The 24,457-nt window shown below is 67.1% G+C and overlaps 1 protein-coding gene across 1 annotated transcript; it reads left to right on the forward strand.

Moving 5' to 3' along the window:
* Nucleotides 1-24,327, forward strand: nosip (nitric oxide synthase interacting protein). The gene is given in 11 exon segments (XM_067974514.1): nt 1-98; nt 1,511-1,609; nt 2,922-3,027; nt 16,539-16,620; nt 18,069-18,225; nt 19,744-19,862; nt 21,233-21,349; nt 21,351-21,421; nt 22,633-22,672; nt 22,674-22,742; nt 24,032-24,327. Coding segments are annotated over 10 exon segments (903 nt in total). The 5' UTR covers nt 1-98; nt 1,511-1,539; the 3' UTR covers nt 24,104-24,327.
* The last annotated feature ends 130 nt before the right edge of the window (nt 24,328-24,457 follow it).

Consider the following 24,457-nt stretch of genomic DNA (forward strand, 5'->3'; position numbering starts at 1 on the left):
CTGCTGCACCGGAAGCGAATCCCGCGGCGTCTCTCTTCCGGTCGGACGCGGGTCAAATCTGACGCACTTCCTGCTGGAAGGGCCCGGTGTTGTTTGGGGTGAGTCTCAGGCCCGAGTTCAAGGCGCGTTTTAGGCAAAAGCACCGTTTAATGAGCGGCGGGGGAGCGTCCTGAGGGGAGGGGGGAGGGGGGAGGGGAGGGGGAGGGGAGGGGGGGGGCCGGGGAGGGGGGGGGGGGGCCGGGGGGAGAGGGAGGGGGCCGGGGGGAGAGGGAGGGGGCCAGGGGGAGGAGGGGGGAGAGGGAGGGGGCCAGGGGGAGGAGGGGGGAGAGGGAGGGGGCCAGGGGGAGGAGGGGGGAGAGGGAGGGGGCCAGGGGGAGGAGGGGGGAGAGGGAGGGAGAGGGAGAGGGCCGGGGGGAGAGGGAGGGGGGAGGGAGAGGGCCGGGGGGAGAGGGAGAGGGCCGGGGGGCGAGCATTGACACCTTAGATCGTGGGAATGGATATTTCAGCCCGGCCATTGGAGACACTCTCACCTCCGGCTGAGCCCATAAACCAGTGTGGCGCTGAGGGAGGGTCGGTGCTGAGGGAGGGTCGGCGCTGAGGGAGGGTCGGCGCTGAGGGAGGGTCGGCGCTGAGGGAGGGTCGGCGCTGAGGGAGGGTCGGCGCTGAGGGAGGGTCAGCGCTGAGGGAGTGCGGCGCTGAGGGAGGGTCTAGAACTCCCCTGCTCTTCTTTGAAATAATGCTGTGGGGTCTTTAACATCCATCTGAACAAGCAGACGGGGCCTCTGTTTAACGTCTCATCCGAGAGACGGCACCTCCGACAGTGCCGCACTCCCTCAGTACTGCATTGGGAGTGTCAGCCTAGATTTTGTGCTCCAGTCTCTGGAGTGGAACTTGAACTCTCAAACTTCTGACTCGGAGACGAGTGTGCTACCCACTGAGCCGCTGACACTATATTGGTGATTCACTAGATTGTAACTCAGAGGAGCTTTTGATCCAACCGTACAGTGCTCTTGTTGGACTGCGTCCTTTGCTGCTGAGGCACAAGGTGCTGGATGCAGTGCAGAGAAGAGGTGTGAGACTGATCGCGCAGTGTGAGGGGTCTGAGTTGAGGAAAGACTGGAGAAACTTGGGTTTCACAGCCTGGAGGGGGGGGGGGGGCGGGTAATCTTATAGCAGTGAAGAAGATAGTTAATGGTATGGAAAAGATACATCCAGAACATTACCGTACATTAAATTGCAGGACAAGGGGACATAGGTTCAAACCAGTAAAAGGTAAATCAGGAAACTCTTTACAGTCAGAGTGGTCAATACATGGGATGGTTTAATAGAGGTGAAAACCCTAGAAGCATTTAAGAAGCAATTAGATGTTGGACTGGGCGGTGGGGGGGGGGCGGTGGCTTCAGGATCTTTCCGGATGGAATAATTTAGATGGGCTGAATGGCCTCATTTATCCACAGCTGTCTGTGATCTTGTGCTCGCTGAGGTTTCTCCTTTTCCTTTATTCCCACAGGACTGTGCCACGGCTGGTATGTGTGAGTGATGACGAGACACGGGAAGAACTGCACAGCGGGGGCTGTGTACACGTATTACGAGAAGAAGAAGGACACAGGTAGGGGGACAGTGGCTGGGAGGGGGCAGCGAGGGTGGGGGGAGAAAATTTAATATTGTGAGGTGATCACGGATAAACTGGGCGGTGACCTGTGGCCATCGACACCTAGGGGGAGGGGAGAGGCACTGAAGGAGAGGTGATCGTGGATAGGATCTGAGACTCAAAGCTCAACTCTGGGTCGAGCAACATGCCGAGATTGCGTGCAGTTTGGATCACCTTGAGCGAGCGACCAAGGATGGGGATGACAGCAAGGTCAAAGGTGGCTTTTGTTGATCTTCCCGGTGTTTACTTTTGGAATCAAGACAGAAAATGCTGGAAACACTCAGCAGGTCAGGCAGCACTGTGGCGAGAGAAACAAGAGTTAATCTTTCAGGCTGATGTTCTCTCTCCACAGACGCTGCCTCACCTGCTGAGTGTTACCAGCATTTTCTGTTTTGATTTCAGATTTCCAGCATCCGTGGTATTTTTGCTTTTGTTTACTTTTGGGATCGGTCGTCTGCGTCCTTTCCACTGCTTGTACATCTTTTTTTAAATATTGTGATGATTCCATTTGTGATCTGACTAGTGCATTGTAAAGCCTCAACACAACCTCTGTACGCTCCTGTTCTGACTGTATTCCTATTCTCTCAATGCTTTGGCACACCATTTAGACATAGATGATGACCTGTCCACTATAACTCCCAGCTCCCGTTATAAGTCTCCCTGTATCAATTCAAATCCGTTCATTATGTGCTTGTGACGCACGCTTTATTTTTAGATCAAATGTGCATTACTTTACATCTCTCGAGCGTTAATTTTCATTTACTATTCGTATCTTCAGTTGTATAACAAATATAAATCCTTCTGCAAGCGTTTTGCTGCATCCTTGCTCGCTCTGTCACCCTCGCTGTTTGTGTCATCGCAGTGGGCCAGGCACATGGGGAGCCGGTCCAAGGGTATGGTGGGGCCAACCAGTATTTTGCTGGCCTCCAGGAACCTTTTGTCCTGGGTGGGTTGGAGGCAGCAGCCGGACCAGTGTGTGCGCAGGAGGGTACTGTTCCACCCACACTCGATTATCTTTTTATGTGGGGTCAGTTATGATGTGGCAACAGAGAGGCATAAGTGGGGTGGGGAATTGTCCCTGCAGGTGAGGTGCCCTCTATGGGGGGTGGTGTTCTGGCTTCTGCTGGTGAGGCGCTCTCTTTTAATGGGTCAGCCTACTGATTGTTCAGTGTTCCCCCATGCTAAGTACTGTACAGTGTTGGGTTTAATTGTGGTGCAGTGATGCTGCTGTGGTCCGGATGACTCTGAATGCTTTGCTTCTCTTATCCAGCTGTCTCGGGGTATGGGACGCAGTCCTTGCGCCTCAGCAAAGATGCCATCAAGGACTTTGACTGCTGCTGTTTGTCCTTGCAACCGTGCAAGGATCCCATCATAACGTGAGTCCTTATTTTTCCATCCTCTGATTTTTCTCCCTCTTCTCCTCCTGAAAGATGCGCGGGGTCCCGTCCCGCGGTGGGGGGGAGTCCCGTCCCGCGGGGGGGGGGGAGTCCCGTCCCGCGGTGGGGGGGGAGTCCCGTCCCGCGGGGGGGGGGGGAGTCCCGTCCCGCGGGGGGGGGGGGAGTCCCGTCCCGCGGGGGGGGGGGGAGTCCCGTCCCGCGGGGGGGGGGGGAGTCCCGTCCCGCGGGGGGGGGGGGAGTCCCGTCCCGCGGGGGGGGGGGGAGTCCCGTCCCGCGGGGGGGGGGGGAGTCCCGTCCCGCGGGGGGGGGGGGAGTCCCGTCCCGCGGGGGGGGGGGGAGTCCCGTCCCGCGGGGGGGGGGGGAGTCCCGTCCCGCGGTGGGGGGGAGTCCCGTCCCGCGGTGGGGGGGGAGTCCCGTCCCGCGGTGGGGGGGAGTCCCGTCCCGCGGTGGGGGGGAGTCCCGTCCCGCGGTGGGGGGGGAGTCCCGTCCCGCGGTGGGGGGGAGTCCCGTCCCGCGGTGGGGGGGAGTCCCGTCCCGCGGTGGGGGGGAGTCCCGTCCCGCGGTGGGGGGGAGTCCCGTCCCGCGGTGGGGGGGAGTCCCGTCCCGCGGTGGGGGGGAGTCCCGTCCCGCGGTGGGGGGGAGTCCCGTCCCGCGGTGGGGGGGAGTCCCGTCCCGCGGTGGGGGGGAGTCCCGTCCCGCGGTGGGGGGGAGTCCCGTCCCGCGGTGGGGGGGAGTCCCGTCCCGCGGTGGGGGGGAGTCCCGTCCCGCGGTGGGGGGGAGTCCCGTCCCGCGGTGGGGGGGGAGTCCCGTCCCGCGGTGGGGGGGAGTCCCGTCCCGCGGTGGGGGGGAGTCCCGTCCCGCGGTGGGGGGGAGTCCCGTCCCGCGGTGGGGGGGAGTCCCGTCCCGCGGTGGGGGGGGAGTCCCGTCCCGCGGTGGGGGGGAGTCCCGTCCCGCGGTGGGGGGGGAGTCCCGTCCCGCGGTGGGGGGGAGTCCCGTCCCGCGGTGGGGGGGAGTCCCGTCCCGCGGTGGGGGGGAGTCCCGTCCCGCGGTGGGGGGGAGTCCCGTCCCGCGGTGGGGGGGAGTCCCGTCCCGCGGTGGGGGGGAGTCCCGTCCCGCGGTGGGGGGGAGTCCCGTCCCGCGGTGGGGGGGAGTCCCGTCCCGCGGTGGGGGGGAGTCCCGTCCCGCGGTGGGGGGGAGTCCCGTCCCGCGGTGGGGGGGAGTCCCGTCCCGCGGTGGGGGGGAGTCCCGTCCCGCGGTGGGGGGGAGTCCCGTCCCGCGGTGGGGGGGAGTCCCGTCCCGCGGTGGGGGGGAGTCCCGTCCCGCGGTGGGGGGGAGTCCCGTCCCGCGGTGGGGGGGAGTCCCGTCCCGCGGTGGGGGGGAGTCCCGTCCCGCGGTGGGGGGGAGTCCCGTCCCGCGGTGGGGGGGAGTCCCGTCCCGCGGTGGGGGGGAGTCCCGTCCCGCGGTGGGGGGGAGTCCCGTCCCGCGGTGGGGGGGAGTCCCGTCCCGCGGTGGGGGGGAGTCCCGTCCCGCGGTGGGGGGGGAGTCCCGTCCCGCGGTGGGGGGGAGTCCCGTCCCGCGGTGGGGGGGAGTCCCGTCCCGCGGTGGGGGGGAGTCCCGTCCCGCGGTGGGGGGGAGTCCCGTCCCGCGGTGGGGGGGAGTCCCGTCCCGCGGTGGGGGGGAGTCCCGTCCCGCGGTGGGGGGGAGTCCCGTCCCGCGGTGGGGGGGAGTCCCGTCCCGCGGTGGGGGGGAGTCCCGTCCCGCGGTGGGGGGGAGTCCCGTCCCGCGGTGGGGGGGAGTCCCGTCCCGCGGTGGGGGGGAGTCCCGTCCCGCGGTGGGGGGGAGTCCCGTCCCGCGGTGGGGGGGAGTCCCGTCCCGCGGTGGGGGGGAGTCCCGTCCCGCGGTGGGGGGGAGTCCCGTCCCGCGGTGGGGGGGGAGTCCCGTCCCGCGGTGGGGGGGAGTCCCGTCCCGCGGTGGGGGGGAGTCCCGTCCCGCGGTGGGGGGGAGTCCCGTCCCGCGGTGGGGGGGAGTCCCGTCCCGCGGTGGGGGGGAGTCCCGTCCCGCGGTGGGGGGGAGTCCCGTCCCGCGGTGGGGGGGAGTCCCGTCCCGCGGTGGGGGGGAGTCCCGTCCCGCGGTGGGGGGGAGTCCCGTCCCGCGGTGGGGGGGAGTCCCGTCCCGCGGTGGGGGGGGAGTCCCGTCCCGCGGTGGGGGGGAGTCCCGTCCCGCGGTGGGGGGGGAGTCCCGTCCCGCGGTGGGGGGGGAGTCCCGTCCCGCGGTGGGGGGGAGTCCCGTCCCGCGGTGGGGGGGAGTCCCGTCCCGCGGTGGGGGGGAGTCCCGTCCCGCGGTGGGGGGGAGTCCCGTCCCGCGGTGGGGGGGGAGTCCCGTCCCGCGGTGGGGGGGAGTCCCGTCCCGCGGTGGGGGGGAGTCCCGTCCCGCGGTGGGGGGGAGTCCCGTCCCGCGGTGGGGGGGAGTCCCGTCCCGCGGTGGGGGGGGAGTCCCGTCCCGCGGTGGGGGGGAGTCCCGTCCCGCGGTGGGGGGGAGTCCCGTCCCGCGGTGGGGGGGAGTCCCGTCCCGCGGTGGGGGGGAGTCCCGTCCCGCGGTGGGGGGGAGTCCCGTCCCGCGGTGGGGGGGAGTCCCGTCCCGCGGTGGGGGGGAGTCCCGTCCCGCGGTGGGGGGGAGTCCCGTCCGCGGTGGGGGGGAGTCCCGTCCCGCGGTGGGGGGGAGTCCCGTCCCGCGGTGGGGGGGAGTCCCGTCCCGCGGTGGGGGGGGAGTCCCCGTCCCGCGGTGGGGGGGAGTCCCGTCCCGCGGTGGGGGGGAGTCCCGTCCCGCGGTGGGGGGGAGTCCCGTCCCGCGGTGGGGGGGGAGTCCCGTCCCGCGGTGGGGGGGAGTCCCGTCCCGCGGTGGGGGGGAGTCCCGTCCCGCGGTGGGGGGGGAGTCCCGTCCCGCGGTGGGGGGGAGTCCCGTCCCGCGGTGGGGGGGAGTCCCGTCCCGCGGTGGGGGGGAGTCCCGTCCCGCGGTGGGGGGGGAGTCCCGTCCCGCGGTGGGGGGGAGTCCCGTCCCGCGGTGGGGGGGAGTCCCGTCCCGCGGGTGGGGGGAGTCCCGTCCCGCGGTGGGGGGGGAGTCCCGTCCCGCGGTGGGGGGGAGTCCCGTCCCGCGGTGGGGGGGGAGTCCCGTCCCGCGGTGGGGGGGAGTCCCGTCCCGCGGTGGGGGGGAGTCCCGTCCCGCGGTGGGGGGGGAGTCCCGTCCCGCGGTGGGGGGGAGTCCCGTCCCGCGGTGGGGGGGAGTCCCGTCCCGCGGTGGGGGGGAGTCCCGTCCCGCGGTGGGGGGGAGTCCCGTCCCGCGGTGGGGGGGAGTCCCGTCCCGCGGTGGGGGGGAGTCCCGTCCCGCGGTGGGGGGGAGTCCCGTCCCGCGGTGGGGGGGGAGTCCCGTCCCGCGGTGGGGGGGAGTCCCGTCCCGCGGTGGGGGGGAGTCCCGTCCCGCGGTGGGGGGGAGTCCCGTCCCGCGGTGGGGGGGAGTCCCGTCCCGCGGGTGGGGGGGGAGTCCCGTCCCGCGGTGGGGGGGGAGTCCCGTCCCGCGGGTGGGGGGGGAGTCCCGTCCCGCGGTGGGGGGGAGTCCCGTCCCGCGGTGGGGGGGAGTCCCGTCCCGCGGTGGGGGGGAGTCCCGTCCCGCGGTGGGGGGGAGTCCCGTCCCGCGGTGGGGGGGAGTCCCGTCCCGCGGTGGGGGGGAGTCCGTCCCGCGGTGGGGGGGAGTCCCGTCCCGCGGTGGGGGGGAGTCCCGTCCCGCGGTGGGGGGGAGTCCCGTCCCGCGGTGGGGGGGGAGTCCCGTCCCGCGGTGGGGGGGAGTCCCGTCCCGCGGTGGGGGGGAGTCCCGTTCCCGCGGTGGGGGGGAGTCCCGTCCCGCGGTGGGGGGGGAGTCCCGTCCCGCGGTGGGGGGGAGTCCCGTCCCGCGGTGGGGGGGAGTCCCGTCCCGCGGTGGGGGGGAGTCCCGTCCCGCGGTGGGGGGGGAGTCCCGTCCCGCGGTGGGGGGGAGTCCCGTCCCGCGGTGGGGGGGAGTCCCGTCCCGCGGTGGGGGGGAGTCCCGTCCCGCGGTGGGGGGGAGTCCCGTCCCGCGGTGGGGGGGAGTCCCGTCCCGCGGTGGGGGGGAGTCCCGTCCCGCGGTGGGGGGGAGTCCCGTCCCGCGGTGGGGGGGAGTCCCGTCCCGCGGTGGGGGGGAGTCCCGTCCCGCGGTGGGGGGGGGAGTCCCGTCCCGCGGTGGGGGGGAGTCCCGTCCCGCGGTGGGGGGGAGTCCCGTCCCGCGGTGGGGGGGAGTCCCGTCCCGCGGTGGGGGGGAGTCCCGTCCCGCGGTGGGGGGGAGTCCCGTCCCGCGGTGGGGGGGAGTCCCGTCCCGCGGTGGGGGGGAGTCCCGTCCCGCGGTGGGGGGGAGTCCCGTCCCGCGGTGGGGGGGAGTCCCGTCCCGCGGTGGGGGGGAGTCCCGTCCCGCGGTGGGGGGGAGTCCCCGTCCCGCGGTGGGGGGGAGTCCCGTCCCGCGGTGGGGGGGGAGTCCCGTCCCGCGGTGGGGGGGGAGTCCCGTCCCGCGGTGGGGGGGAGTCCCGTCCCGCGGTGGGGGGGAGTCCCGTCCCGCGGTGGGGGGGAGTCCCGTCCCGCGGTGGGGGGGAGTCCCGTCCCGCGGTGGGGGGGAGTCCCGTCCCGCGGTGGGGGGGAGTCCCGTCCCGCGGTGGGGGGGAGTCCCGTCCCGCGGTGGGGGGGAGTCCCGTCCCGCGGTGGGGGGGAGTCCCGTCCCGCGGTGGGGGGGAGTCCCGTCCCGCGGTGGGGGGGGAGTCCCGTCCCGCGGTGGGGGGGAGTCCCGTCCCGCGGTGGGGGGGAGTCCCGTCCCGCGGTGGGGGGGAGTCCCGTCCCGCGGTGGGGGGGAGTCCCGTCCCGCGGTGGGGGGGAGTCCCGTCCCGCGGTGGGGGGGAGTCCCGTCCCGCGGTGGGGGGGAGTCCCGTCCCGCGGTGGGGGGGAGTCCCGTCCCGCGGTGGGGGGGAGTCCCGTCCCGCGGTGGGGGGGAGTCCCGTCCCGCGGTGGGGGGGAGTCCCGTCCCGCGGTGGGGGGGAGTCCCGTCCCGCGGTGGGGGGGAGTCCCGTCCCGCGGTGGGGGGGAGTCCCGTCCCGCGGTGGGGGGGAGTCCCGTCCCGCGGTGGGGGGGAGTCCCGTCCCGCGGTGGGGGGGGAGTCCCGTCCCGCGGTGGGGGGGAGTCCCGTCCCGCGGTGGGGGGGAGTCCCGTCCCGCGGTGGGGGGGAGTCCCGTCCCGCGGTGGGGGGGAGTCCCGTCCCGCGGTGGGGGGAGTCCCGTCCCGCGGTGGGGGGGAGTCCCGTCCCGCGGTGGGGGGGAGTCCCGTCCCGCGGTGGGGGGGAGTCCCGTCCCGCGGTGGGGGGGAGTCCCGTCCCGCGGTGGGGGGGAGTCCCGTCCCGCGGTGGGGGGGAGTCCCGTCCCGCGGTGGGGGGGAGTCCCGTCCCGCGGTGGGGGGGAGTCCCGTCCCGCGGTGGGGGGGAGTCCCGTCCCGCGGTGGGGGGGAGTCCCGTCCCGCGGTGGGGGGGAGTCCCGTCCCGCGGTGGGGGGGAGTCCCGTCCCGCGGTGGGGGGGAGTCCCGTCCCGCGGTGGGGGGGAGTCCCGTCCCGCGGTGGGGGGAGTCCCGTCCCGCGGTGGGGGGGAGTCCCGTCCCGCGGTGGGGGGGAGTCCCGTCCCGCGGTGGGGGGGAGTCCCGTCCCGCGGTGGGGGGGAGTCCCGTCCCGCGGTGGGGGGAGTCCCGTCCCGCGGTGGGGGGGGAGTCCCGTCCCGCGGTGGGGGGGAGTCCCGTCCCGCGGTGGGGGGGAGTCCCGTCCCGCGGTGGGGGGGAGTCCCGTCCCGCGGTGGGGGGGAGTCCCGTCCCGCGGTGGGGGGGGGAGTCCCGTCCCGCGGTGGGGGGGAAGTCCCGTCCCGCGGTGGGGGGGGAGTCCCGTCCCGCGGTGGGGGGGAGTCCCGTCCCGCGGTGGGGGGGAGTCCCGTCCCGCGGTGGGGGGGAGTCCCGTCCCGCGGTGGGGGGGAGTCCCGTCCCGCGGTGGGGGGGAGTCCCGTCCCGCGGTGGGGGGGAGTCCCGTCCCGCGGTGGGGGGGAGTCCCGTCCCGCGGTGGGGGGGAGTCCCGTCCCGCGGTGGGGGGGAGTCCCGTCCCGCGGTGGGGGGGAGTCCCGTCCCGCGGTGGGGGGGGAGTCCCGTCCCGCGGTGGGGGGGAGTCCCGTCCCGCGGTGGGGGGGAGTCCCGTCCCGCGGTGGGGGGGAGTCCCGTCCCGCGGTGGGGGGGAGTCCCGTCCCGCGGTGGGGGGGAGTCCCGTCCCGCGGTGGGGGGGGAGTCCCGTCCCGCGGTGGGGGGGAGTCCCGTCCCGCGGTGGGGGGGAGTCCCGTCCCGCGGTGGGGGGGAGTCCCGTCCCGCGGTGGGGGGGGAGTCCCGTCCCGCGGTGGGGGGGAGTCCCGTCCCGCGGTGGGGGGGGAGTCCCGTCCGCGGTGGGGGGGAGTCCCGTCCCGCGGTGGGGGGGAGTCCCGTCCCGCGGTGGGGGGGAGTCCCGTCCCGCGGTGGGGGGGAGTCCCGTCCCGCGGTGGGGGGGAGTCCCCGTCCCGCGGTGGGGGGGAGTCCCGTCCCGCGGTGGGGGGGAGTCCCGTCCCGCGGTGGGGGGGAGTCCCGTCCCGCGGTGGGGGGGAGTCCCGTCCCGCGGTGGGGGGGGAGTCCCGTCCCGCGGTGGGGGGGAGTCCCGTCCCGCGGTGGGGGGGGAGTCCCGTCCCGCGGTGGGGGGGAGTCCCGTCCCGCGGTGGGGGGGAGTCCCGTCCCGCGGTGGGGGGGAGTCCCGTCCCGCGGTGGGGGGGAGTCCCGTCCCGCGGTGGGGGGAGTCCCGTCCCGCGGTGGGGGGGAGTCCCGTCCCGCGGTGGGGGGGAGTCCCGTCCCGCGGTGGGGGGGAGTCCCGTCCCGCGGTGGGGGGAGTCCCGTCCCGCGGTGGGGGGGAGTCCCGTCCCGCGGTGGGGGGGGAGTCCCGTCCCGCGGTGGGGGGGAGTCCCGTCCCGCGGTGGGGGGGAGTCCCGTCCCGCGGTGGGGGGGAGTCCCGTCCCGCGGTGGGGGGGAGTCCCGTCCCGCGGTGGGGGGGAGTCCCGTCCCGCGGTGGGGGGGAGTCCCGTCCCGCGGTGGGGGGGAGTCCCGTCCCGCGGTGGGGGGGAGTCCCGTCCCGCGGTGGGGGGGAGTCCCGTCCCGCGGTGGGGGGGAGTCCCGTCCCGCGGTGGGGGGGAGTCCCGTCCCGCGGTGGGGGGGAGTCCCGTCCCGCGGTGGGGGGGAGTCCCGTCCCGCGGTGGGGGGGAGTCCCGTCCCGCGGTGGGGGGGAGTCCCGTCCCGCGGTGGGGGGGAGTCCCGTCCCGCGGTGGGGGGGAGTCCCGTCCCGCGGTGGGGGGGAGTCCCGTCCCGCGGTGGGGGGGAGTCCCGTCCCGCGGTGGGGGGGAGTCCCGTCCCGCGGTGGGGGGGGAGTCCCGTCCCGCGGTGGGGGGGAGTCCCGTCCCGCGGTGGGGGGGAGTCCCGTCCCGCGGTGGGGGGGAGTCCCGTCCCGCGGTGGGGGGGAGTCCCGTCCCGCGGTGGGGGGGAGTCCCGTCCCGCGGTGGGGGGGAGTCCCGTCCCGCGGTGGGGGGGAGTCCCGTCCCGCGGTGGGGGGGAGTCCCGTCCCGCGGTGGGGGGGAGTCCCGTCCCGCGGTGGGGGGGAGTCCCGTCCCGCGGTGGGGGGGAGTCCCGTCCCGCGGTGGGGGGGAGTCCCGTCCCGCGGTGGGGGGGAGTCCCGTCCCGCGGTGGGGGGGAGTCCCGTCCCGCGGTGGGGGGGGAGTCCCGTCCCGCGGTGGGGGGGAGTCCCGTCCCGCGGTGGGGGGGAGTCCCGTCCCGCGGTGGGGGGGAGTCCGTCCCGCGGTGGGGGGGAGTCCCGTCCCGCGGTGGGGGGGAGTCCCGTCCCGCGGTGGGGGGGGAGTCCCGTCCCGCGGTGGGGGGGGAGTCCCGTCCCGCGGTGGGGGGGAGTCCCGTCCCGCGGTGGGGGGGAGTCCCGTCCCGCGGTGGGGGGGAGTCCCGTCCCGCGGTGGGGGGGAGTCCCGTCCCGCGGTGGGGGGGAGTCCCGTCCCGCGGTGGGGGGGGAGTCCGTCCCGCGGTGGGGGGGAGTCCCGTCCCGCGGTGGGGGGGAGTCCCGTCCCGCGGTGGGGGGGAGTCCCGTCCCGCGGTGGGGGGGAGTCCCGTCCCGCGGTGGGGGGGAGTCCCGTCCCGCGGTGGGGGGGAGTCCCGTCCCGCGGTGGGGGGGAGTCCCGTCCCGCGGTGGGGGGGAGTCCCGTCCCGCGGTGGGGGGGAGTCCCGTCCCGCGGTGGGGGGGAGTCCCGTCCCGCGGTGGGGGGGAGTCCCGTCCCGCGGTGGGGGGGAGTCCCGTCCCGCGGTGGGGGGGAGTCCCGTCCCGCGGTGGGGGGGAGTCCCGTCCCGCGGTGGGGGGGAGTCCCGTCCCGCGGTGGGGGGGAGTCCCGTCCCGCGGTGGGGGGGAGTCCCGTCCCGCGGTGGGGGGGAGTCCCGTCCCGCGGTGGGGGGGAGTCCCGTCCCGCGGTGGGGGGGAGTCCCGTCCCGCGGTGGGGGGGAGTCCCGTCCCGCGGTGGGGGGGAGTCCCGTCCCGCGGTGGGGGGGAGTCCCGTCCCGCGGTGGGGGGGAGTCCCGTCCCGCGGTGGGGGGGAGTCCCGTCCCGCGGTGGGGGGGAGTCCCGTCCCGCGGTGGGGGGGAGTCCCGTCCCGCGGTGGGGGGGAGTCCCGTCCCGCGGTGGGGGGGAGTCCCGTCCCGCGGTGGGGGGGAGTCCCGTCCCGCGGTGGGGGGGAGTCCCGTCCCGCGGTGGGGGGGAGTCCCGTCCCGCGGTGGGGGGGAGTCCCGTCCCGCGGTGGGGGGGAGTCCCGTCCCGCGGTGGGGGGGAGTCCCGTCCCGCGGTGGGGGGGAGTCCCGTCCCGCGGTGGGGGGGAGTCCCGTCCCGCGGTGGGGGGGAGTCCCGTCCCGCGGTGGGGGGGAGTCCCGTCCCGCGGTGGGGGGGAGTCCCGTCCCGCGGTGGGGGGGAGTCCCGTCCCGCGGTGGGGGGGAGTCCCGTCCCGCGGTGGGGGGGAGTCCCGTCCCGCGGTGGGGGGGAGTCCCGTCCCGCGGTGGGGGGGAGTCCCGTCCCGCGGTGGGGGGGAGTCCCGTCCCGCGGTGGGGGGGAGTCCCGTCCCGCGGTGGGGGGGAGTCCCGTCCCGCGGTGGGGGGGAGTCCCGTCCCGCGGTGGGGGGGAGTCCCGTCCCGCGGTGGGGGGGAGTCCCGTCCCGCGGTGGGGGGGAGTCCCGTCCCGCGGTGGGGGGGAGTCCCGTCCCGCGGTGGGGGGGAGTCCCGTCCCGCGGTGGGGGGGAGTCCCGTCCCGCGGTGGGGGGGAGTCCCGTCCCGCGGTGGGGGGGAGTCCCGTCCCGCGGTGGGGGGGAGTCCCGTCCCGCGGTGGGGGGGAGTCCCGTCCCGCGGTGGGGGGGAGTCCCGTCCCGCGGTGGGGGGGAGTCCCGTCCCGCGGTGGGGGGGAGTCCCGTCCCGCGGTGGGGGGGAGTCCCGTCCCGCGGTGGGGGGGAGTCCCGTCCCGCGGTGGGGGGGAGTCCCGTCCCGCGGTGGGGGGGAGTCCCGTCCCGCGGTGGGGGGGAGTCCCGTCCCGCGGTGGGGGGGAGTCCCGTCCCGCGGTGGGGGGGAGTCCCGTCCCGCGGTGGGGGGGAGTCCCGTCCCGCGGTGGGGGGGAGTCCCGTCCCGCGGTGGGGGGGAGTCCCGTCCCGCGGTGGGGGGGAGTCCCGTCCCGCGGTGGGGGGGAGTCCCGTCCCGCGGTGGGGGGGAGTCCCGTCCCGCGGTGGGGGGGAGTCCCGTCCCGCGGTGGGGGGGAGTCCCGTCCCGCGGTGGGGGGGAGTCCCGTCCCGCGGTGGGGGGGAGTCCCGTCCCGCGGTGGGGGGGAGTCCCGTCCCGCGGTGGGGGGGAGTCCCGTCCCGCGGTGGGGGGGAGTCCCGTCCCGCGGTGGGGGGGAGTCCCGTCCCGCGGTGGGGGGGAGTCCCGTCCCGCGGTGGGGGGGAGTCCCGTCCCGCGGTGGGGGGGAGTCCCGTCCCGCGGTGGGGGGGAGTCCCGTCCCGCGGTGGGGGGGAGTCCCGTCCCGCGGTGGGGGGGAGTCCCGTCCCGCGGTGGGGGGGAGTCCCGTCCCGCGGTGGGGGGGAGTCCCGTCCCGCGGTGGGGGGGAGTCCCGTCCCGCGGTGGGGGGGAGTCCCGTCCCGCGGTGGGGGGGAGTCCCGTCCCGCGGTGGGGGGGAGTCCCGTCCCGCGGTGGGGGGGAGTCCCGTCCCGCGGTGGGGGGGAGTCCCGTCCCGCGGTGGGGGGGAGTCCCGTCCCGCGGTGGGGGGGAGTCCCGTCCCGCGGTGGGGGGGAGTCCCGTCCCGCGGTGGGGGGGAGTCCCGTCCCGCGGTGGGGGGGAGTCCCGTCCCGCGGTGGGGGGGAGTCCCGTCCCGCGGTGGGGGGGAGTCCCGTCCCGCGGTGGGGGGGAGTCCCGTCCCGCGGTGGGGGGGAGTCCCGTCCCGCGGTGGGGGGGAGTCCCGTCCCGCGGTGGGGGGGAGTCCCGTCCCGCGGTGGGGGGGAGTCCCGTCCCGCGGTGGGGGGGAGTCCCGTCCCGCGGTGGGGGGGAGTCCCGTCCCGCGGTGGGGGGGAGTCCCGTCCCGCGGTGGGGGGGAGTCCCGTCCCGCGGTGGGGGGGAGTCCCGTCCCGCGGTGGGGGGGAGTCCCGTCCCGCGGTGGGGGGGAGTCCCGTCCCGCGGTGGGGGGGAGTCCCGTCCCGCGGTGGGGGGGAGTCCCGTCCCGCGGTGGGGGGGAGTCCCGTCCCGCGGTGGGGGGGAGTCCCGTCCCGCGGTGGGGGGGAGTCCCGTCCCGCGGTGGGGGGGAGTCCCGTCCCGCGGTGGGGGGGAGTCCCGTCCCGCGGTGGGGGGGAGTCCCGTCCCGCGGTGGGGGGGAGTCCCGTCCCGCGGTGGGGGGGAGTCCCGTCCCGCGGTGGGGGGGAGTCCCGTCCCGCGGTGGGGGGGAGTCCCGTCCCGCGGTGGGGGGGAGTCCCGTCCCGCGGTGGGGGGGAGTCCCGTCCCGCGGTGGGGGGGAGTCCCGTCCCGCGGTGGGGGGGAGTCCCGTCCCGCGGTGGGGGGGAGTCCCGTCCCGCGGTGGGGGGGAGTCCCGTCCCGCGGTGGGGGGGAGTCCCGTCCCGCGGTGGGGGGGAGTCCCGTCCCGCGGTGGGGGGGAGTCCCGTCCCGCGGTGGGGGGGAGTCCCGTCCCGCGGTGGGGGGGAGTCCCGTCCCGCGGTGGGGGGGAGTCCCGTCCCGCGGTGGGGGGGAGTCCCGTCCCGCGGTGGGGGGGAGTCCCGTCCCGCGGTGGGGGGGAGTCCCGTCCCGCGGTGGGGGGGGAGTCCCGTCCCGCGGTGGGGGGGAGTCCCGTCCCGCGGTGGGGGGGAGTCCCGTCCCGCGGTGGGGGGGAGTCCCGTCCCGCGGTGGGGGGGAGTCCCGTCCCGCGGTGGGGGGGAGTCCCGTCCCGCGGTGGGGGGGAGTCCCGTCCCGCGGTGGGGGGGAGTCCCGTCCCGCGGTGGGGGGGAGTCCCGTCCCGCGGTGGGGGGGAGTCCCGTCCCGCGGTGGGGGGGAGTCCCGTCCCGCGGTGGGGGGGAGTCCCGTCCCGCGGTGGGGGGGAGTCCCGTCCCGCGGTGGGGGGGAGTCCCGTCCCGCGGTGGGGGGGAGTCCCGTCCCGCGGTGGGGGGGAGTCCCGTCCCGCGGTGGGGGGGAGTCCCGTCCCGCGGTGGGGGGGAGTCCCGTCCCGCGGTGGGGGGGAGTCCCGTCCCGCGGTGGGGGGGAGTCCCGTCCCGCGGTGGGGGGGAGTCCCGTCCCGCGGTGGGGGGGAGTCCCGTCCCGCGGTGGGGGGGAGTCCCGTCCCGCGGTGGGGGGGAGTCCCGTCCCGCGGTGGGGGGGAGTCCCGTCCCGCGGTGGGGGGGGAGTCCCGTCCCGCGGTGGGGGGGAGTCCCGTCCCGCGGTGGGGGGGGAGTCCCGTCCCGCGGTGGGGGGGAGTCCCGTCCCGCGGTGGGGGGGAGTCCCGTCCCGCGGTGGGGGGGAGTCCCGTCCCGCGGTGGGGGGGAGTCCCGTCCCGCGGTGGGGGGGAGTCCCGTCCCGCGGTGGGGGGGAGTCCCGTCCCGCGGTGGGGGGGAGTCCCGTCCCGCGGTGGGGGGGAGTCCCGTCCCGCGGTGGGGGGGGAGTCCCGTCCCGCGGTGGGGGGGGGTCCCGTCCCGCGGTGGGGGGGGGTCCCGTCCCGCGGTGGGGGGGGTCCCGTCCCGCGGTGGGGGGGGGGTCCCGTCCCGCGGTGGGGGGGGGGGTCCCGTCCCGCGGTGGGGGGGGGTCCCGTCCCGCGGTGGGGGGGGGGTCCCGTCCCGCGGTGGGGGGGGGTCCCGTCCCGCGGTGGGGGGGGGGTCCCGTCCCGCGGTGGGGGGGGGTCCCGTCCCGCGGTGGGGGGGAGTCCCGTCCCGCGGTGGGGGGGGGTCCCGTCCCGCGGTGGGGGGGGTCCCGTCCCGCGGTGGGGGGGGGGTCCCGTCCCGCGGTGGGGGGGGGTCCCGTCCCGCGGTGGGGGGGGGGGTCCCGTCCCGCGGTGGGGGGGGGGTCCCGTCCCGCGGTGGGGGGGGGGTCCCGTCCCGCGGGGGGGGGGGGAGTCCCGTCCCGCGGGGGGGGGGAGTCCCGTCCCGCGGGGGGGGGGGGGGGGGGGGGTGCGCGCGGGGTCCCGTCCCGCGGGACAACAGTGACGGCACTTCAAAAATGTTGTAAAGCGCTTTGGGACGACCTTTTTGTTTTCATTCATTTATGGGATGTGGGCGTCGCTGGCGAGGCCGGCATTTATTGCCCATCCCTAATTGCCCTTGAGAAGGTGGTGGTGAGCCGCCGCCTTGAACCGCTGCAGTCCGTGTGGTGAAGGTTCTCCCACAGTGCTGTTAGGAAGGGAGTTCCAGGATTTTGACCCAGCGACGATGAAGGAACGGCCGATATATTTCCAAGTCGGGATGGTGTGTGACTTGGAGGGGAACGTGCAGGTGGTGTTGTTCCCATGTGCCTGCTAGGTGGTAGAGGTCGCGGGTTTGGGAGGTGCTGTTGAAGAAGCCTTGGCGAGTTGCTGCAGTGCATCCTGTGGATGGTACACACTGCAGCCACTGTGCGCCTGAGGGTGTGAAAGGCGCTATATAAATGCAAGTCTTTCTTTCCTAACTCAGCACAGATCAGGCATCAAACCTGTGATTGTTTGGTCTGAACGGCTCAGTAGTTGACTATACATTGACCCATTGAAGCGTAGCGGGCTAGTAACAATATCGTTAAATGTAAATAAATCTATGTTCAGTATTGAACAGATCAGTGGCTTGTCAGACTAATGAATATTTCATTTTATTTTCCATTCTGTAGACCTGATGGTTATATATATGAAAAGGAAGCAATCCTGGAATACATCTTGCACCAAAAAAACGAAATTGCCAAGAAGATAAAGGTAGATTCCCCTCTCTCATCTCTTTTCCCCCTTCGCTGAAATGTCATTCTTTCCCCTCTTTTAACACTGGGTCATTCTAGGCTGAGGACAACCTGGCTGGAGATTCTTGAGCGTTGTGGAAAGTTGGCCCTCCTTCCCCAGAATGACCAGATTGAGTTTGACCCAGGGGAACTTTGACAGTAAATTGAAGTGGGCAGTAAAATGTGAGCTCGTGCCTCCCACTGGTGTCCAACACAGCAACCAGCAGGTGACACTTTTCATATTTTGAGTAATGAGGGTTTTCCTACGTTATAATAGTGACTACATTTCAAAAGCACTTCGTTGGCTGGAAAGTGCTTTGCGACATCCTAAGGTCGTGAAAGGCGCTATACAAATGCAAATTTGCTCTCTCTCGCGCTCCGTCTCTCTCGCGTTCTCTCTCACTCGCGCTATCAGCTGATCTACTAGGGGAGTGTTACACCTTTCCAGTAAACGTGCCCTGTCACTTACCAGAGATTTGTTGGTGCTGCGTCTTGTTCTTTCTAGGGTTCTCCGGATGAATGCTCTGTCGAGTGATTTCCTGTCCTCGACCAAATGCTGGGCGGGGGAATAACCTGCTCACGGGCCTCGATTGATGTTGGTTGTAATGATGGGCACGTATAGATTATTAAATGGAATATGCTCATTGGCATTATATATTATTGAGCTAGAGTTTAGTTTAAAACGCACCAGAAAAACAAACAGCAAAATAGTTCCACACAGGCTTCTATCACAGTAGGGGGAGCGTGAAGAAGGAATTTTGACTGCCATTGTAGATAAGAGAATAGTTTCCTTTGCAATAAAGATTGGAAGAGATAAAACAGCAAATCTGTACACGGAGGTAGGATGACAGTTGATCGTCACGTTTGTCCTACGTAATGAAACTTGTAAGAATACAACATTCTGAAGCACAGGGTAAAGGGAGAGACTCTTCAATCTACTCTTTGAGGCTAGCGTATGCAGCAAAGAAGCTATCTCCTGGAGTACGTGAGTAATATCGGTACCTAAATCTCTCATACACTGCATGTAAGGGGCTGTGTTTTATTATCTCATTGACTTGATGCGATAAAGAATATTAATCAGATGTTTTCAGTGTTTTCCTACTCCTCGAACTTGAATTGGAGGTAAAGAATGTTTGACAGTATCTTAATGTGCCTCTATAAGGGCAGTAGGGATATATAACAATATCTTAGCTCCATTAGTGCAGTAGAGTTATATAACAATATCCTAACATTGTTGCTCACCTGGCCCCTAGGAGATGTTAGTGGTGACTTGCTTCCTTGTGGGGCAGAGCTTAGTAGCCACTTGGTTGACCCCGGTCATGAGCTGACAGAGGTCGGAGACTCGTCGTGCGGGCGGGAACCTGCGTCCTACCTCACATGGCAGCGGGCCATCCTTATTTGTAAGCTGCTTTTTTAAAAATTTCCTAGGCCTACGAGAAACAGAAGAACGTCAAGAAGGCGGAGTTGGCGGAGCTGGCGAAGGCTGAGAAGGAGACCAAAGTCAAAGCGTTTCTGGAGAAAGAGTCGACTATTGTGAGCAAGCCGCTGAATCCCTTCAACGCCAAAGAGGGTGAGGTATCCCAAGGTGGGGTGGAATGCAGTCAGGAATAACGAACTTCTCAAAAAAATCACTCGGCAGTCAAGCGAAAGATTTGCATTTATATCACACCTTTTACGGCCTTGGGACGTCCCAAAGTGCTTTACTGCCAATTAAGTACTTCTTTTGGGAAGGTAGTTACTGTTGTAATGTAGGAAATGTGGCAGCCAATTTGTGCACAGCAAGATCCACAAACAGCAATGTGATAATGACCAGATTATATATATTTTTTTAAGTGATGTTTGAGGGATAAATATTGGCCAGGACACTGGGGAGAACTCCCCTGGTCTTCGAAATAGTGCCGTGGGATCTTTCATCTCCACCTGAGAGGGCAGCTGGGGCCTCGGTTTAACGTCTCATCTGAAAGACGGGTAGTTCTCCCGTGCAACATTTATCCCTCAACCAACATCACTAAAACAGATGATCTGGTCACTATCTCATTGCTGTTTGTGGAATCTTGCTGTGTGTAAATTGGCTGTCGCGTTTCCTGTAACAGTGACTACACTTCAAAAGTTTCTTCATTGGCTGTAAAGCTTTGGGACATCCTGAGGTCGAGAAAGGCACTATATAAATGCACGTCTTTCTAGGAAATGACGCACGCCTCCAATGGTTGCTCCTGGATCTTGGATGCTGTCCGAGCTTGCCCCTGTTAGTTTGCTATTGTGTGTCGGTGGCAGCAATGCGGCGGCATAACTGGGGAGTGACTCCTCACTGTCCAAGCTTTGGTGAAGCGAAGTTAACAGACTTTTGACTGGAAGGCTCCTAACCACTGTGTTTTCCTTGTGGCTGCTTTTTTCCTCTCTTGCCCCACATTTTCCTCATGTGCTGCCCTGAAATCGCTGGTTCGAACAGGCACAGGCAGCCCTCTCCTAAGGGGCCACTCTTCATGTGCGCCCCTAAGCAGCAATTGCCATGGGGGTTGTTTGAACGTGAGAGGCACTGACGTGCACGTGGGTGTGCTTTCCCAGCAGACGTCAATGGCTAGCGATTAATGGTAACTTCAACGGACTCCCCCTCTCTTTCCTGCTCCACAGCCCCGCGGGCACTGGGAACGTGAACCTGGCACTTAGCTGGTCTGTGTTGTAGTCCAGCCCTGAATGGTGCATTTACCACTTCAAATGGCATTGTGCAACATTTAGCATACAAATGATTACCACAACCCCACGCAAATCCATTGCCGTTTTAACGGAGGCAGTTTTGGAATGAGCGTCTGTTTGGTAAATTGCACGCAGTGTAATTCCAATGCCCGAGGGCAGCATTGTTTGGAATGAAGTTGGGATTTTATTTCACAGCCAATTGAAGGAGTATTTGCCAAAGTTTGACTTGAACGCACCAGCAAAGCGAACGGCCAAACTTTGCGATGTGTGTGCGTCGGAAATGGAAACCGTCCCGCAGGACAGAATAACTCGGCATCACCGACAGCAGGTTATCTCGCTGGCGACGCTGGAAAATTTAAATAATCTGCGCCTTTCCCCACCCCTCCTAAACTTGCCCTTTGATCCCCAGGGGGCGCCCAGGCTGGTTCCAGCACCGAACCCATTCAGCAAGAAAAGGAAAAACAATTGCCCAGTTTCTGGATCCCGTCGCTTACTCCTGAGGCTAAGGCAGCTACCATAAGGAAACCGGTTAAATCCTTTGATTCCTATAGTGTCCAAAAAATCAACAATTGAGCATCCACAGCCCTCTGGGGTAGAGAATTCCAAAGATTCACAACCCTCTGAGTGAAGAAATTCCTCTTCATCTCAGTCTCGAATGGCCGACCCCTTATCCTGAGGACTATGTCCCCCTAGTTCTAGACCTCTCCAGCCAGGGGAAACAGCCCTCTCAGCATCTACCCTGTCAAGCCCTCTCAGAATCTTATGAGATCACCTCTCATTCTTCTAAACTCCAGAGAGGCCCATTCTACTCAATCCCTCCTCATAGGACAACCTGTCATCCCAGGAATCAATCAAACCTTGACTCAAGTGTGACGAAACAGGAAGAAAGGCTTTTGTAGCCAGGGGGGTGCATGGAGAGGCAAGACTTTTAATATACGGGAAACAGATGACGAGGACCTTTGCATGTCAAGTCAGTCCTTTCGTCTGTTCCTTTAGCAGCATGCCTTTGTGCTGCGAAAAGGATTGAAGGACTTGATTATAGGATGATAATGGCACCAAAAGACAAGGCCGCAAAATTGCCAATGTTTTGCGGTCTGGGGCCAGTCTTTTGTTGCGGGGAGGGAGACCACAGCAGTGCTAGTCTGACAGTGGAGCGTGCCAAAATGTTCAGGTTGCACACACAATGGACAGGCCATACTGTACTGTACTGTTAGAAAGCACATACTGCCCTAATAGCACAATGTGTTCAATTCTCACCCATGTAGTATCTTTTTTATCCTCCAGTATTTACACCCCCCGACCCTCTTCTGAAGCACTTACTATTGCTGGAGAATGGTTCCGGGAGTGACCACAGACCTCCAGTACCTCATCCAACTGGCCCCGTTCTTGTGCGGCAGTAAGTGTTGGCTGACTATTCAACTGGGGAGGCATCACCGCCAAGCCCCGATCCTGGCCTTGCCCCAACATTTTCACCCGTGCACTTTGCAGGGTGAAGTGGGGTGGGGGCCGTTGCACAATGATTAGGATCTAGGACCCTGGTTGTTTCTTCCATTCCTTAGCTCAGCACAGACTGACTTGAGGCAAGAGTGCTACCACCGAGCCGCAGCAGACACACATGATCCTGGGCCGTATTGCTGAATTACAATAATACCCCACACCGAAGGGACTGACTACTTTTGTCAAACAGTCACTGGAGACTCATCGACCCGGTACAGCCCGGGCTTGAGAGTGAGCAATACACAGCCCCCAGAGGGGACCGAAACACAGTATGAATTGAGGTGTTCAAAAGTGAAATAGGTACATGAGGGGATGGCTAATTGAATAGGCTCAATGGGCCAGACAGCCCTACGCCTGTTCCTGTATCGCTGAATTGTAAAGTTGCCTCCTGCCTCTTGCAGGATAAGACTGTCTACTGCCCAATGAGCGGGAGGCCCCTGAAGGTGAAAGATCTGATCCCTGTGAACTTCTTGCGAGTCGATGATAAGCTGGAGCGTGTGCAGCTGATCACAAAAACAGGAGCGTTACGTCTGTGCTGTGACCCGGGACGTACTGGGAAACTCGGTGCCGTGTGCTGTACTGCGACCATCGTAAGTGAAACGTGAACTTCCGCCTAACCCCTCCCCCACCTTAAACTCGCTCCTGGATCCGTGGTCTCTCGCCCCCCCTCCCCTATCTCTATAATCTCCTACAACCCTCCGCGATCTCTGCGTTTCCTCCAATTCTGGCCCCTTGCGTGTCTCCCATTTTTCATCGCTCCACCATTGGCGGCCGTGCCTTCAGCTGCCTAGGCCCTAAGCTCTGGAAACTCTCCCTCTAAAACCTCTCCACCTCTCTACCTTTCTCTCCTCCTTTAAGATGCTCCTTAAAACCTACCTCTTTGACCAAGCTTTTGGTCACCTGTCCTAATATCTCCTTATGTGCCCTCGGTGTCAAATTTTTGTTTGATAATCGCTCCTGTGAAGAGCCTCGGGACGTTTTACTATGTTAAAGGTGCTAAATAATGCAAGTTATTGTTGATCTTTCCGTATCCTCCGGCAGCTGATCGATGGTGAGCCACACTCTGGCTCTGGGAATGTACCGTTCGTATTATTGCCCAGTGATCAACTGTTGAATTCTCGATCAATAAAGCCTCCTGGTCGCTGTTTAAACAGCAGTAATCAGTCCCTTCGCTGTGGAAGGAACATAGGAACAGGATGAGGCCATTCAGGCCCTCGAGCCTGTTCCATCATTCAATTAGATCATGGCTGCTCTGTATCATAACTCCATTTACTCGCCTTGGATCCCTAACCCTTAATACCTTTGCCTAACAAAAATCTATCAATCCCAGTTTCGAAATTTTCAATTGCCCCCCCAGCCTCAACAGCGCTTTTTGGGGGAATAGTTTTTCCAGATTCCCACTCCCCTTTGTGTGACGAAGTGCTTCCTGACATCACCCCTGAACGACCTGGCTCTAATTTTAAGGTTATGCCCCCTTTGTTGTGGACTCCCCACAACAGAGGAAATAGATTCTCTATTTCGTTTGACGTGACTCTTAAAACCTTTTTGATGTCAAATCCGTTAAAAAACGAACATCAATAGCAGAGGAAGGCTTTAATAATTCTGCTTCACGGTTCAGGGCTCCCCTCTCCGTGCCCCCCCCCCCTGCCAATTCCCTATGACACCCAGGCTGCCACCGTAGTAACAAAAGTGGGATAGTGTCACTCACCATTGGGAGTGTCAGCCCTGCACATATTTGGGACCCTTGGACACTCGTGTGGCTGTCTCGATTTTATTATTTTTTTTTTGAACTGGTTTGCAGAGGGGCTGTGGTCACCATGGAGTGCGTGGAGAAACTGATTTAAACACGACATGGTGGATCCCATCAATGAGGCGAAACTGACGGAGAAGGACATAATCCAGATACAGAGGGTGAGAAAGTGTTACGCGATTGTCTTGTGTGCATGCACCTCGGGATCTCTGCATATCTCCAACTTAACGTTGCATAGGGATCTTAGGATCGTACAAAAATAGAAAAGCCCAGCTGGTCCATCAAGCCTGCCCCGCGCTCATGGTGGCTGGAGCATTGTGACCAGACACTTGCTATCTTCCCCCCCCCCGCAGCCATATAATCTCCTGGGCGAGCCAGAGAAACCCCAGGGCCAATAAGGGGGCTGGGGGGGGAGGGGGAATCCCTGGAAAATCCTCTCCGACCCCCCCCCCCCCCCCCCACCCCAGGCGATGGAAACCAGTCCAGGAGATCACATTGACCATGTGTACATTAACTTCTAGTCCACTTACCCTCTACATGATGCGATCTCTGCCCCAGCCAAGAACCGGTCCAGCTCCCTCTTGAAGCTGTGCAGAGAGTTGAACCGCACCAGCCAGCAATGCATTCCAGAGGCGCTCACAGCACAGGAGGAGGCCATTCAGCCCATTGTGCCTGTGCCGGCTCTTTGAAAGAGCTATCCAATTAGTCCCACTCCCATTGGTGCAGACGTTCTGAATGATAATTTTAATCCCGCGCTTGAACGGTAACTGATTCTGGCTCCAAAATGAGTGGAGAGAGAACAGGAATGTGGGACTGCAGCCTACAGGAAAAAGAATGGAGTGGATCTCCATGTGCCTTAGTTGGTAGCACGGTCACCTCCAAGCTGGAAGGTTCGGGTTTCAAGCCCTTTGAACTCACAATCCAGGCTGACGATCCCAGTGCAGTACTGAGGGAGTGCTGCGCTGTCCGAGGTGCCGTCTACCAGATCAGACGTTAAACCCGAGGCCCCGTCTCCCCTCTCAGGTGGATGTAAAAGATCCCACGGCACTATTTGAAGAAGAGCAGGGGAGTTCTCTGGTGACTTGGCCAACAATCCTCCCTCAACCAACCCCACAGAAACAGATTAATTAACCCATCATTGTATGGGACAGGTTAGATTGAGCAGCTGCTCTTCGCCTCTGACATTGCATCGTATTATTGTTTGTGGGATCTTTCTGTGTAAAAAATTAGTTACCGCGTTTGCCTGCAAAACAACTACACATCGAAAGTAATTAATTGACTGGGACGTCCTGAGGACATCAAAGGTGCTATATAAATGCAAGTTCTTTCTAATGGAGTTCTTTGCATTTATGAAGTTAAACTATGCTGGATTGTGAAAGGGAAAGACTTGAGGGACTTTGTCTGACTGCAGTTTTCACCCTTCTGTTGCTTCCCGTGTTTTTGGACACAGGGTGGGACTGGATTTGCTGGATCCGGAGTGAAACTCGAAGCAAAGGAGTCGAGGCCAGTGATGCAGGCGTAACAGACAATAGTTATTGGATCCCATTGATCACCCGGTGTCTGACCAAACAACGGGCCTTAAACAAAATATACAAGTGGACGTCCTCCTGTTTTAATCCCCATCACCAGCCCTCCGTTAGCACATTGAAGTTTAGTAGAGCTGAAAGTTTTTTTTTGTCCCATTCTATTCCCAGACTGTCTTGCTTTGTTAATATCTTGGATTAAATAAACTTACTGTCTTCAGCACTCTCCCCTTCTATTCGAATGAAAGTAGTGACCGGTATAGAGGCAGGTAAAACAGTGTTATCAGAGAAGAAGCTTGCTCATTGATCGATACAGCACAGGAGGAGGCCATTCAGTCTATCGTGCCTGTGCC

The sequence above is a fragment of the Heptranchias perlo genome, chromosome 40 (assembly GCF_035084215.1).
Source record: "Heptranchias perlo isolate sHepPer1 chromosome 40, sHepPer1.hap1, whole genome shotgun sequence".
Lineage (NCBI taxonomy): Eukaryota > Metazoa > Chordata > Chondrichthyes > Hexanchiformes > Hexanchidae > Heptranchias > Heptranchias perlo.